Source organism: Scardinius erythrophthalmus, assembly GCF_964197995.2.
Source record: "Scardinius erythrophthalmus genome assembly, chromosome: 14".
Lineage (NCBI taxonomy): Eukaryota > Metazoa > Chordata > Actinopteri > Cypriniformes > Leuciscidae > Scardinius > Scardinius erythrophthalmus.
Genome location: NC_138234.1, coordinates 32,936,148 through 32,949,548, shown reverse-complemented (window position 1 = coordinate 32,949,548; position 13,401 = coordinate 32,936,148). Strand labels below are relative to the sequence as shown.

General features: G+C 36.5%; 1 protein-coding gene across 6 annotated transcripts in view; it reads left to right on the top strand.

Annotated features, from left to right (window-relative positions):
* Positions 1-13,401, top strand: part of rnf123 (ring finger protein 123) — a 148,579-nt gene that overhangs the window by 28,328 nt on the left and 106,850 nt on the right. For all 6 annotated transcript variants that reach the window (XM_081384937.1, XM_081384938.1, XM_081384933.1 and 3 more), the window contains 4 exons: positions 1,917-2,109; positions 3,032-3,177; positions 10,621-10,704; positions 12,495-12,602. In XM_081384937.1, coding sequence (XP_081241063.1) covers positions 1,917-2,109; positions 3,032-3,177; positions 10,621-10,704; positions 12,495-12,602 — 531 coding nt within the window. The remainder of the gene's footprint in view (positions 1-1,916; positions 2,110-3,031; positions 3,178-10,620; positions 10,705-12,494; positions 12,603-13,401) is intronic.

The following is a 13,401-nucleotide window of genomic DNA, read 5'->3' as shown; positions in this document are numbered from 1 at the left end:
AGCGTGAACCACTAGTGTTTCTGTCTCACTCTGGATCTGCCACTGCATCACATTTCTCCATGCGTGGCGTGGAGTGTCCGTTTTTATCTCGGCTCTCATGTTAACTGGTTAGAGCTTGTGTTAGAGCACAATGCCTGCGTGACACACACACTTCACGAGCCGCGCCGAAACCGCGTGCTAGAAATAGAACCGCAACCGACGCCTATTTTTCACGCGACACGCACAAGTGTTGGAAGTTTTCAGACAAAATAGAAGGCGCAAATACATATTAATAAATTACATTTTGATGCTTGAAAGTCTCTCAGTTTTCACAAATGCATATATAATTGTAATTTAAAAAATAGGCCTAATTATCGATTTTCAAATATTGCCCCTGTCAATAGACCTACAGAACGAAATATTCTGTAGCCTATTTTGCCGTCAATACTGCCGACGTTGTCTTTGCTGTATCAGGCTATATATATTATGTTTAACATCCAAATGTAGATGGTCTGTCGGCGCACAGAGCCACGCAGTCGCAGACAGCACGTGAAGTTCGTGAACACCGAATTCCCTTTTCTTTCTGATCTATTTGTGTTTGAACAGACATGTGCACGAAAAAATAAGCCAGTGTCCGTCTCAACGAGTTTCCCCGTAAACGCAGTCAAAATAAAACGGATGCGTGTCATTACCGGTATTAGATACGTGCATTCGTCTTAAAGGGACAGCACCCAATATATATATATGTTTGTGTCACCAAAGTTAATCAAACAACAAAAGAGAAAGAGAAAATCACGTTTTGTCAAAAGATAAACTGTATTAATACTTAATACAGTTAATTTACCTGAAAAACATAAAGCACTGCTTTATTTCTCGTGTATTTGTGTTTTGTTGTATTTATATTTGTATTTTGTTTATTAGTTTCTATGCAGATGCACTAGGCCTACCCTACACAATTACCCCAATCATCCTAGAATTATTAATTCTTTACAAAAAGAGCTATTCAAATCATCAGGTGAAATTGTTTTCAGGAAGTAGCAGTAAAGCAAGAAGAAGTTCAAGATAGTTTTTCTAAATTTCATTTGACTCTATGTGCCTATAGGGGTGGGTTGGGGATGGTGGCAATGTAGTATCTGGATATTTGCCGCGGGACGGGGGCTTCGATTACCTCTCTCTTTTTTGACCATACATGTGTTTGCACCCCTGTATATGAGGATCCTTTTTCAAACACAAGGTCAATATTGATTTTCACTAACGAGAAAACAACAAATTATCCGTGAATTTATATTGAACTAAGCTTTAGGAGCTTTTCATCTTTACTCTCCTCCCTGTTACGTTGCATTCGGAGATCGACTATTTTTTACTGTCAAAATGCCGGCGGACGCAGAGACAGTGAGTTGTTCAAAATCTCTCTTTTTAGTAAACTCTGTGTACACAAACATGTGTAGAGCCCCTGGTGATACTTCCAGCAAAGTTACATGTTGTGTCGAGCCTTCTTAGTGTTTTAAAAATAGTGATTTTGATGCTATTATAGTCGTGCCCCATTCACTCCCATTCAAAAGGCAATTTGACCGAAAACGAAAATACGGTCAAACTTAAAAGTGGCGTTTCCATTCTAATTATGCTTTTAAACGAAAGTTTGACTCGGGCAGATTAACAAAAAGACCCTAGGTTGCATTTTGGCGAGAGTTACACTTTAAGTTCTTTATATAATTGTAAGCTTCAAATTTCTCCTACAAAAATTTGCCCCATTTGCTTCCATTGAAAGTCCCTCACTGTAACCTTGACTTTTTTACTTTAACTGAATCCCACTGAGGTCATTTAGTGTAGGGCATTTCATTGATTCATGGTGTTTTGTGGAGTTGGTCTACTTTTCGTGACTAGGACATTACCTTGAATGCTGAAAATGAATGATATTGTGTGTGTGTGAACTTCAGAGACCATCTGGCGCTGTTGCCATGGGTGGCGCTTTGGCCCGGCCCAGTTGGTTGAGTTCTCCGACGCTGGGCAGAGCGAACCGCTTCCTCAGCACCGCGGCCGTCAGCCTCATGACCCCGCGACGACCTCTCGCCCCGCCCGAGAAGGTCAAGGTCCGCACGCTCACCGTAGAGCAGAGGACCGAAGAAGACAGTGAGTCCATCAGCAGACTTCATTTCACCTGTCAGAGATAAATAGAGCTAAACTAATGCTGAATGTTAACACTGTTCTGTGATGTTGACGAGCACATGAATCACATGGTACTGTCAGATCTCAAATCAGAGAGAATATTTTGCTGTTATTATGATTTATAGATTTGTATATATATATAGTTTATATTATAAATATAAATATTTTATATATAAATAACACATTTTTCTGAAATATGTACATGCTTGTGTTTGCATTTATATATACAAAATAATTATACACAGTACACAAACATATATTATGTAAACACAAACTTTTATTTAGGATACGATTAATCACAATTAATCGTTGCACAGCCCTAATATTTATATTAGCCTATATGTATATTATATATTACACACACACATACATCTATATATTGATGTTTTTTTTTTCCTTTTCCTTTTTGAGACATTCATTTCTAAGCCTATATACACACACACGTGTATATATATATATATATATATATATATATGGTTTTTATAGCATTATATTAAATGTCATTTAAATGGCTTTTTTACTTTTTTTGCAGTCTTTTTCTTAAACATTCAAGATATATTCAGAGAATATTAATACATATTTTAAATAATAACTCTTTATATAATATATGTTGTTTGTATGATGTTTTGATAGTTTTGCTGGACAACATGACTTATATACTGATTTAAAAATATATCTATTTTTTGCAGTGCATGAAAATTGCAATCCACAGCTTCACAGAAAGTCAGATGGAAACCAATTAGCTTAGAAATGAGTGTCTCAAAAAGGAAAATAAAATCACCTACCTCAAGGGGAATATTACTTTTTTTTTTAACCCTCTCTCTCTTTTCTTTTTCTCCCCCCCTCCAATTCGCTCTCACCCTCATCTCCCCTCTGCCATCTCCAGTCGAGGGAAGCCATGGTAACGATGGGCTGTTGCTGGGGCGACCGTTAGAAGAGCCTGATCAGCCAATCACAGAGAAGTCCCTACTGGAGATTCTGGATGGGGTTGTGATGATGTACAATCTGAGCGTTCATCAACAGCTTGGCAAGGTACAGGTCCAAGAGAGCACAGTACGGCCCTCGAGGCAAACCATGGAGAGTGAGTGGAAGTTACACAGGACCCGAGGTCCAAGTTGTGTTATTGACATCTGATGACGCCTGTCTTAACAGTTTGCCTTTGTGTCATTCTGATGGGTTTGTGAGCCGTCACACATCAGTTGTGTCTGATTTTGAAAGTGTGTATATGAAGTTTAGGAGAAATTACCGTGTAATACAGAACACATCCTCTCCTAATTGTGCGCATGTCACTAAAACTATAGAAAAATGTCTAGGTCATATGTTACCTCACAATCGAAAATCAAATATCATAATATATATTCACATTTTTTTTCTGTAGTTATTAGTATTGTCAAAAAGAAGATATAAAAGCATAACTGATCAGTGTATATTAGTTATCTGACACTTAAACATTTCAATGTTGTTCAAAAGTAATTTTGAAACAATGGAACAAAATGAAACAGCAACTAAATGAAATGAAACAACGAAACGAAACAAAACAATAAAACAACAAATCTAAACATTGAAACAAAATGAAATGAAAGAATGAAACAAAACACAACAATGAAACATCAACAAAATGAAATGAAACTAAACAAACACAAGAATCAAAATAATGAAACGAAACAATGAAACAAAATGAAATTAAACAAAATGTAAAATGAAATTAAACAACAAAACTAAACAAAACAGTAAAACACAACGAAACAAAACAACGAAATGAAATGAATCAACAAAACAAAACAATGAAACGTAATGAATCAAAACAAAATGAAATGAACAACTAAACTAAACTAAATGAAAAACAAAACAAAAAAAACACAACTAAACTAAACAAGTATCAATCAATTTCTGTTTGATGCGAGGAATATTACACCTATGTATTACAATACATGAAGTTCTGGACACAAATTATTTTAGGCATCCTTGGTGAACTTTTAATGATAAGTTTGATCTAATTTCCACAGATGAGTGTAAAAAATATATTGTATTTTTTTTTTTTTATGCAAAATATATGATTAAATGATCTTTTTAAGCATTTTGAAGTATTATTTTCAGGACAGTTAAGATTCCCTAGAATCCTTTTAGTTGTACTTGGTTTAATTTTCAAATAAATTAAATAATTGAAGAATATATATATATATATATATATATATATATATATATATATATATATATATATATATATATATATATATATATATATATATATATATATATATATATATATATAATCATTATATGTATCTCTAATAATCAGTATATAACTAATCTTCATTATCTTTGTGAAAAATATATATTTTTTTAATTTGGAAGTTAAAGAAAAGAGTATTCTTCTTTTTGCTCGAGTTCCTTCAAGTTCACGTGGATTTAGCTAAAAAAATCCTCTGATTTAGGGGGCTCTGCTGTGCCAGCTCACCTTGACCGACCCACTCCACGTCCCTGAACAATCTGATAAACGCTTTTTGTCGACGTGTCATTGCTTTCAACAGTGAGTCACTGCTGGGTAATACATGGACTCTGTCTTGCCAGCAGCTGTTTTAATGTTTCGCTCTTCCAACAGTGAGGAGAAAAGAGCTGAACATAAAAACTGCAGCGCTCAATGGTCGTGAAGTGTATATATAATTCATGCTCTCTGAAAAGTGCTTCGCTCGACAGAGTTCTGTACGACTTCCACCATTGTCTTCCTGCGTGTGTCCTTACGCTTGAAGAAAAGGGATTTCAATCACTGAGAGTTATTGGTCCCTATAGTAAAGAGATTCTCTCTTTTTTTCTGTCTCTCTCTGCTGAATTTCTATGCATATCTTGTCCTTTTTTTTAACTTTCTTTTGCAGTTCACCCAAAAAAGAAGTTCTGTCATCATTTTGTTCTGAACATATTTTGGCTGGTCCAGTAGGATGTCTTTCTCCACTGAAGGCTATTCTACTGGACCAGCCGACATATGTTCAGAACAAAATGATGACAGAACTTATTTTTTGGGTGAACTGCAAAAGAAAGTTAAGTGTTATGGCAGAGGGAAAGATTTCCTATGAATAATGACTTACATTTTAATCAGTTTTTCCACAAAATCTGATTGTATAGCTTCAGGAGACTTTGAATATGATTCATATAGACTGCTTTTATGGTGCTTTTTAAATCCTTGTGGAGCTTGACAGCTCTTTTTTAATGTATGGGTCATTTCTCTATTGAGAGTACAGTAAAGGATAGCGCAATTTTTCATTTTTGGGGCGAACTTATCCTTGAAAAAAATCATCCTCTGGAGCCCTTTCTTTTATATATAAGATTTTGATTCATTTTACAGGCAATTGTGTTTCAGAATATAATCATAAAGAGCCAATCAAATGTATTATTGAAACTGCTGAGAACTGACTGTCAGATTATGAGCTTGTGAGTAATTTATCAAACAAGCTGTCATTCATCAAAAGAATGTGTTGTGTAACTATGGAAACGGGGCATCATCTTGGCCCTATTAATAGTGTTACAACATCCAGCATTATGAAAATAAAGAGAAAAGCATAACAGTGTCATTGAAAAAGCCAGACAATAGCATTTCCAGATTACGCTCAATATGACAGTCTATACCTGGGGATAGTCTGTGAATTCATCAGTCATAAATATTTCCTACTAGCCATCATTATTATTTCTTTATATTAAGAAAAACAAAACAAAACTGAACAACACATAAAAAAACAGAACAATGCATAACAATCAAAACAAAACGAAAATGATCAACACATTAAAAAACAAAACAAAAAAACAATGTATAACATAAAAAACAAACAATGCATAAAACAAAACAAAACAAAAACTAAAAAAATTTTATAGATTGTTTTAAGAACAATCTATAAAAGCAAAAAAAAAAAAAAAACTAAACTTATCAACGCATTAAAAACACAATGTACAACAAAAAAAACCTGCATAAAACAAAACAGAACAATGTAAAAAAATTAAAAACAAGACACAACATATAATACGCATAAAAAAAGACAAAAGAGCATAAAAACCAATCAATTTATTTTGAATGCAAGGAATATTACATCTATATGGAGTTAGACATCAAAGGTAAACTTTTACCCAATTTCCACAAATGTTCGAATTGTAACGTTTTTTTAATAGGTGGTTTGCATGTCTCATGTAAGGAATAATTGACGACGGGCCATCAAATTATTTTTTAAATAATTCAACAGCCTGTTGTCAATTATTCCGCTTATACTACGGTTACATTACAAAACATTGTTCAGATGATGCATTTCAAGACATTTGTCAGGTTTTTGTCCTTAAAATGCTCTTGTGTGTAGGACTAATTTCTTACGCATCTAATCCCAAGCATTCTTTGCTAATTCCAAAATGTAATTTTTGAGCTAGTAATGGAGGATTAAGCCACTTATAGCAGAATAATGCAGTTATTAATGCAGTTATTAAAGAGAGTGAGGGAGTTATCAAGGGTGTGTGAATTACCTGAGTCTGATGCGTCTCTCAACAGTGTTCGGCAGCACCGTCTCTGCTAATAGTGAAACTGTAAGTTTATCTGCTTCAAGAACAGCGCCGTTTACCTCGCTAGTGAGAGACTTCATGTAGTTGTTAAACTATTTTACTGATAAAATCGCCAGAGTAGCGCTGACAACACGTTAATGTGCGAGGGTGTGTCCCTACTGTATGTGTGTGCGTTTGAGTGCGAGAGAGTATGTGCTTTCCGTACATAATGACATGTAAATTTTGTGGCAAAAAACATGGAATATAATTTGCCGTTTTTTTTTCCTATTGTTTATTTGTTTATTTATCCTACATTTGTTTACTTAGTTGGTGTTTTTGTGGGTTTTGGATCTTTTGCTGTTGTAGGCTGTTTAGTCGTGCGATTCCCTGAAAATAATTGCGCACCTTAGAACGTTCATCAACCAATCAGATTCAAGCATTCAACCGCCCTGTTGTGTATATATATATTGAATCACGCACATCACTTGCATTTAGAGTCTGATTATTTATGATAAAATCATATATTATGTTGTTGTTCTTACTTAGTCTTTGTCAAAGCCAAGTTTTTTTCCTCACTTGGTGCTTGGCGAGTGTTTATTTTGAACCCTTATAATTAGTCATTTAGTGAGTCCCTTTGGTCCAAAGTGATTTGCAGAGTCAATGCCCCAGGTATAACCTGAGGTTAAGCATCGCTCTCATGGTTAAGCATTGGCCACTCCTTGTGGGATTTGAACCTATAACCTTTTGGCTACCAGCCAAAATCTTTAAACACTAGCAAGACGAAAACTGCCTTGGTTTGCCCTTTAGTTTACTGAAGTAATTAGTCACAAGGTCTTTCCACGGCTGATGCTAATCATTCCCCAATGACTCGTTCACTGGGGTTTTTGTAAAACTCCTTTCTTTGTATTTACTTTAGAAATATGTCCATCGTTGAAAGTGCTGTACAAATAAAATTGAATAAAAATTTAAAGGGACTGCATGGTAAGACAAACTAGTTGTTAATAGGCAAGGCTTATTGATGCGATCCTTTGGTAATGTACCGTGGCTTTGGAAGCGAATTAAAAGTGTCTGAGTTCACGCTGTGGTTTCTCTCGAACTCTGTTGGATCCTGATGAGATTTAGGTTGCAGTATGTCTAGAGAAACTGTCTGATTTGACTTACATGGACTTTATAAAGGCTTTGTTAATTGGCTTGGCAAAGTGCCATCAGGAGACTTGTCTTCATCATTGATATGCAGAAGATTTCCGCCACAGAGTGAAGTATCTCCACCACACCTCGTTATTTCAGCAAGCTCTAATGCATTTTTTATTTCTCTAAGTTTGAGAGAACTGCCTCACCATAATCTCAATATATAATCCAAGCCTCATATTTTGGGAACAGCCTAAAGTGGTTTCTCAAATGGAAATGAGCTGCATAATAATAAAATTACTTTTTCCCTCAAAGCCAGCAGCTTTTTTTAAAAGCCGAAATATACTTTACAACAGTTTGTGAACTCTTACAGCTCAGTTCTTAACACAACACAAATGCCTGTTGCATTCTCAGCATTGCCACAAGGAGTGTTGTTGCAGGTTTGAACTACATGAACTACTACTTCTCAATTTCAGGTCAACTCTTGTGCACAAACTTTATAGTTTTTCTTGAAAACAAAGTCACGTTTAGAATGAGCACTTTCAAAGAATATCTAGCCGCTGGATTTGATGGTTTACGAAGTTGTATCGCTGTGTCGTTGTAGGCTGATATTAGCAAGTAAATGGGACATTTAAACACAATTGCTGTATTTGATCAAAGGCTGTGTTTGAAATCGCCTCTATTCACTGTTCCCTACATTAGTCCACTAATATGGTCCACTTGGAGGAGTGACTGAAATTTGGACACTCAGTGCCGATTTTGCATAGTTTGTGCTTGCTGTTAAATAAACACTTGAAACTTAGCAAACTGGCAGCTCCAGTAGTAATGGAAAGATGTACCTTGAACTCTGTCATGGAAACTAGCATGTTTAATCCTTAAAGTCCCTGTAAAGGCAATTTAAAAAAAAAATTCTAAACACATTATAAATGTTAGAAATGTATTGCTAAACCATATGTATTACAAAGACTGTGAACTGTGAAGTACTGAATTGTGGAGTTAGACCGTTAAACAGTTTTTCACCGTTGCTGTGTTCCGGATTTTTTGGGCGGGGCTAAAACTGAGGATCACCACCAACACCCGCCTCTGTAGTGATCATTTTACACAGGATAGTTTTATAAACTTTCGTCGGAGACAACTGGAATTCACTGATAATCCGCTGTTACTGGTGAATGGGGTCGAGCCGACTATCTCCCGCCTCGGCGTTCATCCTCCCGTCGCGCCGACAACTGGTGCCACCATCGGCAGTGCGTGTCCACTGCCCGTGAGTCAACTTTCCCGCGAGTGGGCGTGGTTTCAGCGCAGCCTGCGGACACGCCCCCAGCGTTTGAGAGCTGAGATGACTGCTAATTTTTTCTAGATTTTGATCGATTATTTTATTTACTTGGCTGCTTTTTTTATCATTTAAATTTGGCTGGGTGGCTAATAACACATTATTCTGTGGTGTGACAAACTCAGAACACATACTTAATTTTGACTTTACAGGGACTTTAATTAAAAAATGTACTAATCAAGTAAAAGGGAATGTACACCTGTATGATATTACGCTGTACCCACATTGGACCAGAAGTTTGAAAATTGGATGGATGGATGATTCAGCTGCGAGCGCCATCTTCTGGTCAGACGCAGGAATTCATTCGGCACGACCTTCAAAGTGCATCATGGGTATTCTCTAGCCGTTGAGTGTACATCAGTTGTACACACGTTGTTGTGGTGCGTTGTGGGATTGAATGAGTGCACTCGTTAATGCCCACTATGGTTTCGGACACCATTACAAATGGCTGTTCCCTCAAGTAGGGCCCTATTTAAGGATAAAAGGGGCGATTTTGAATTTTGGACACTTGGTCCCTTTAAGACATGGCATTTCACATGGCGGCCATCTTTGAAACACCCCTCAGACAGCTATTTCACTCATGCAAGTCCAGATTCAATCAAATTCTCCAAATCTGTTCAGCAAGCTTACGATTAAATCTTGAAATCACCAGTGAAATCTAACACCAACTGTTTCTAAACATTCAAATCATGACAAAAATCTGCATTTTTCAGGCTGACTTTGACACAATAACTTTACCAATCAGTGATTGGCTCTTTTATTTAGAAGGCGGGACTTATTCCGCCATTTTGCGCGTTGCACTTTCTCCCATTCATAGTATTACGAGTGCACCGTCTTTGATTGTGTAATTGTTACTTTTCTGAAATGAGTCCTCCTTGATGACGTATGCAGCCGACACAATGCGACCTCTTGAGGACACTGAATTAGAGAATTGAGATGTCCTTCAAAATGGCTAACTTTGATCGGTTTCTGGGTCACAGGTTGGAGTACAGATCTACGAGGAGGCATCCATTTGAGTACTGAGAAACACCCACAGATTGTGAAGGAAATCTTGCTTACCAAGTTAAAATTAGACCAAGATTAAACATTTGAAAGGAACTCTGTCGCCCCCTTGAGTATTGGAGTCTGTCACAGCCACAATAATTCAATAATGCATATTGATTAAAACTAAATGGGTGTTGATTGCGTATCATAATTTGATGTTTCTAGCATTAATTTTTACCTTTGTGTCTTGTAAACAAACCTGTTTGGCTCTATCTGGAGGGCTTGTGCTCTGTTCAGTATTATCCCTTAAAACCTGGTCTCTGCCCACAGGATAAGGTCACTGTGGTGATAATTTCCCCCTACTCCCAAAATTGGTGGCTACTCTAGCAGGATGGCTAGCGATTATTTTGACGCTTGAGAACAAGGGCAATTATCTGTTCCTACATGATCTCAGTGAATTCGGAAAGTGCTGTGTCTAATTTTGTTTGTGTGTCTTTTGTATTTCTGTTTGTTTTCTGCAGATGGTGGTTGTATCAGATGATGTTCACGAATATGCCGTGGCCCTAAAGGACACGGATGAGAAGATCGCCCGATGCCCGAGCAGAGTAAGAACACCATATCCACGCTGTAACATGCATCTATAGGGAAACGCATGCTTATGACTTAGAGATTTACTGCTACATGTTATGGAACTAAACAAAACTGTGAAACCGTGAGTTGAACAACCATCAAACAACCACCCAGGACACCCTAGCAACCACTTGTTGAATGTGTAGCAACTTACCCTTGTGAAAAAGTTGTGCACGTAATTGCATTGAATGTGCACTTGTAGTGCACTTCAAATCTAAAAGGTACATTTAAAAAAAACAACTGTACTTGCACATATTATAATATTATTTAAATAAAAAGTTAGTTAAGTGTATTTAAAGTGAGTGCATGCGACTGTTTCTTAACACACTTAAGTGCACTTTAAAAAGTTCAATTGAAAGTTTCAAGCTTTAAAAGTACAGTCAGTTTTATTGACTAACATACTAAAGCATATGGAAAGTATTTTATTATAATCTAGTGTTATTCAATATTAAATTTAATGTTAATATACTGTATTTTAAATATACTAAATTGCAACAAATGTTTTTTAATAGAAATGAAGTAAAAGTATATTTTAGTTTACTATAAATGTTTGTCAGTACATTCATCAGTACTCTTGTACCATATTTCAAAGACAATGGAAGTAATTATGAAGGTACTTATAAAGATACTTAAGTCCTACTTAAATGGGCAAAAAAAAGCACATCGAAAGTTCATCTAATTGCATTTAATATTTATTTAAACTATAATACACTTTCATTTAAAGGAACACACTGACTTTTTGGGACTTTAGCTTATTCACCGTGTCCCCCAGAGTTAGATAAGTCCATACATACCCTTCTCATCTCCGTGCGTGCCGTAACTCTGTCTGACGCACCCACCGCTAGCCTAGCTTAGCACAAAGACTAGAGGTAAATGGCTCCAGCTAGCATACAGCTCCCAATAAGTGACTAAATAACGCCAACATTTTCCCTATTTACATGTTGTGATTTGTATAGTCACAGCGTGTACAAAAAACAAGGTCACATGAGACACAGCCATCTTCTAACCGTATACATACTGGGAACTATATTCTCAGAAGGCGAAGCACTGCTACTTGGGCGGAGTGAAAGTTTTTTTCTTTACGTTTTTCACATGCAGACGGCAATGTTGTCAAAACGTTCCACGTTCACGCGGATCCGAGAAAACAACTAAAAGCGCTGTATTATTCATGCCAGGCCAGTAGATGGCGATATTTTTGTAGTGTACATGGAGACGATAACGGTATCTTTTTTTTATTTTAAAAACTTGCACTTTGAAACACCTTTCTAAAAGATTGTGTTTTCAGGCCCCCAAAACGCTGTTGTCGTGTAAATAAATGGGAAAACTGCATACAAATTATACGTGTTTAGTCGAAAATTATGTCATGCAAACAGGACCTAAGAAAGTAAGAAACCATCTTGCAGCAACCCAGAACACCCTAGATACCACTCAGCAATAGAAGTGTACTAAAAACCACTAACCCAGAATACCTGAGCATTGTGACAGCGAGTTCAGCATGGACTTATTATAGATAAAACTGTCTCAATGCTTTTTGTCTTTCGCAATTAACATTGCACTATTTATGCTGATTTCTTGATTGAACCAGGTGATAGAACCATACAGTGCTTGTAAATAAACAGCACTTTTAAAGGCCGCAATTCATTATTAGTAAAGCTTCACAGTATTTCGATTTTAATAATTTTTTTCTATTTAAATGATGAAAGAGTTTTTTTTAGCATAGTCTCTATTATGCTCTCTTTTTTTATTGTTTTATTTTGCTTGGCAGAGGCCGGATATTCTAGAAGAGTTGCAGAAAAGCCAAAAAGTGTTTGCTGAAAAGCTGAACCACCTGAGTCGTAGACTGGCCTGGATCAACGCCACCATCTACTCCAAGGTACTGCCATCATTTTAAGCAGTGTCATTTTTGTATATACAGCATGGGATGTAATTTTACGTTGAAATGCCCAGGATGAGGTGGTCTCAAGACTGTCGGGTGTTTTGTATTTAGAACGTGCCCCATAAACGGCATACATTAAAGTCAGCTTTGAAAAATGCTCTTCAAAAGGGCATTTCTGAACAGGAACCGGTTTGTATGCTTTAAATGCCACTGCATTAAACACAGATCTTTCTGCATACTTTCTGCATACCCCTTTTTGCAGGGGTCATATGATGTTTATTTATATATTTATTTAGCTGCAAAAATTGTTAATTCGTTAATTTATTAATTCTTTCATTGGCTAGGCTGAATATATGGTTGTTGCAGAAATGGTTAATGGCTATTTAGCAACTTCTCACAGACACACTTTACAGGCAACAAGGCTAGCCAATCATAGCAGATGTAATTTGCATATAAAAGCATTTAAAGATACAGAAGCATGTTAATATCAGTCCTGCTCCTGGAGGGCCACTGTCCTGGGATGCGTTTCCTAAAAGCATTGAAATCCTAAGGGTACGTTTACACGACAACGATATTGCATTCTGCTGCCAGGCCAGTAGATGGCGGTGAAACACTATAGACTGAACACGTAATACGCATGTGCATGACGTCATCGTCTTCAGAGGTTCGTGTTTTTGTTGTTTACACAGAGATCGTTTTCAAATTCTTGCACTTTGAAACCCGTTTTCAAAAGTTTGTTTGTTGTCGTGTAAACGAACGCCTACAATAAAAAGTTGTACGTTTTTAAACGGTGTCG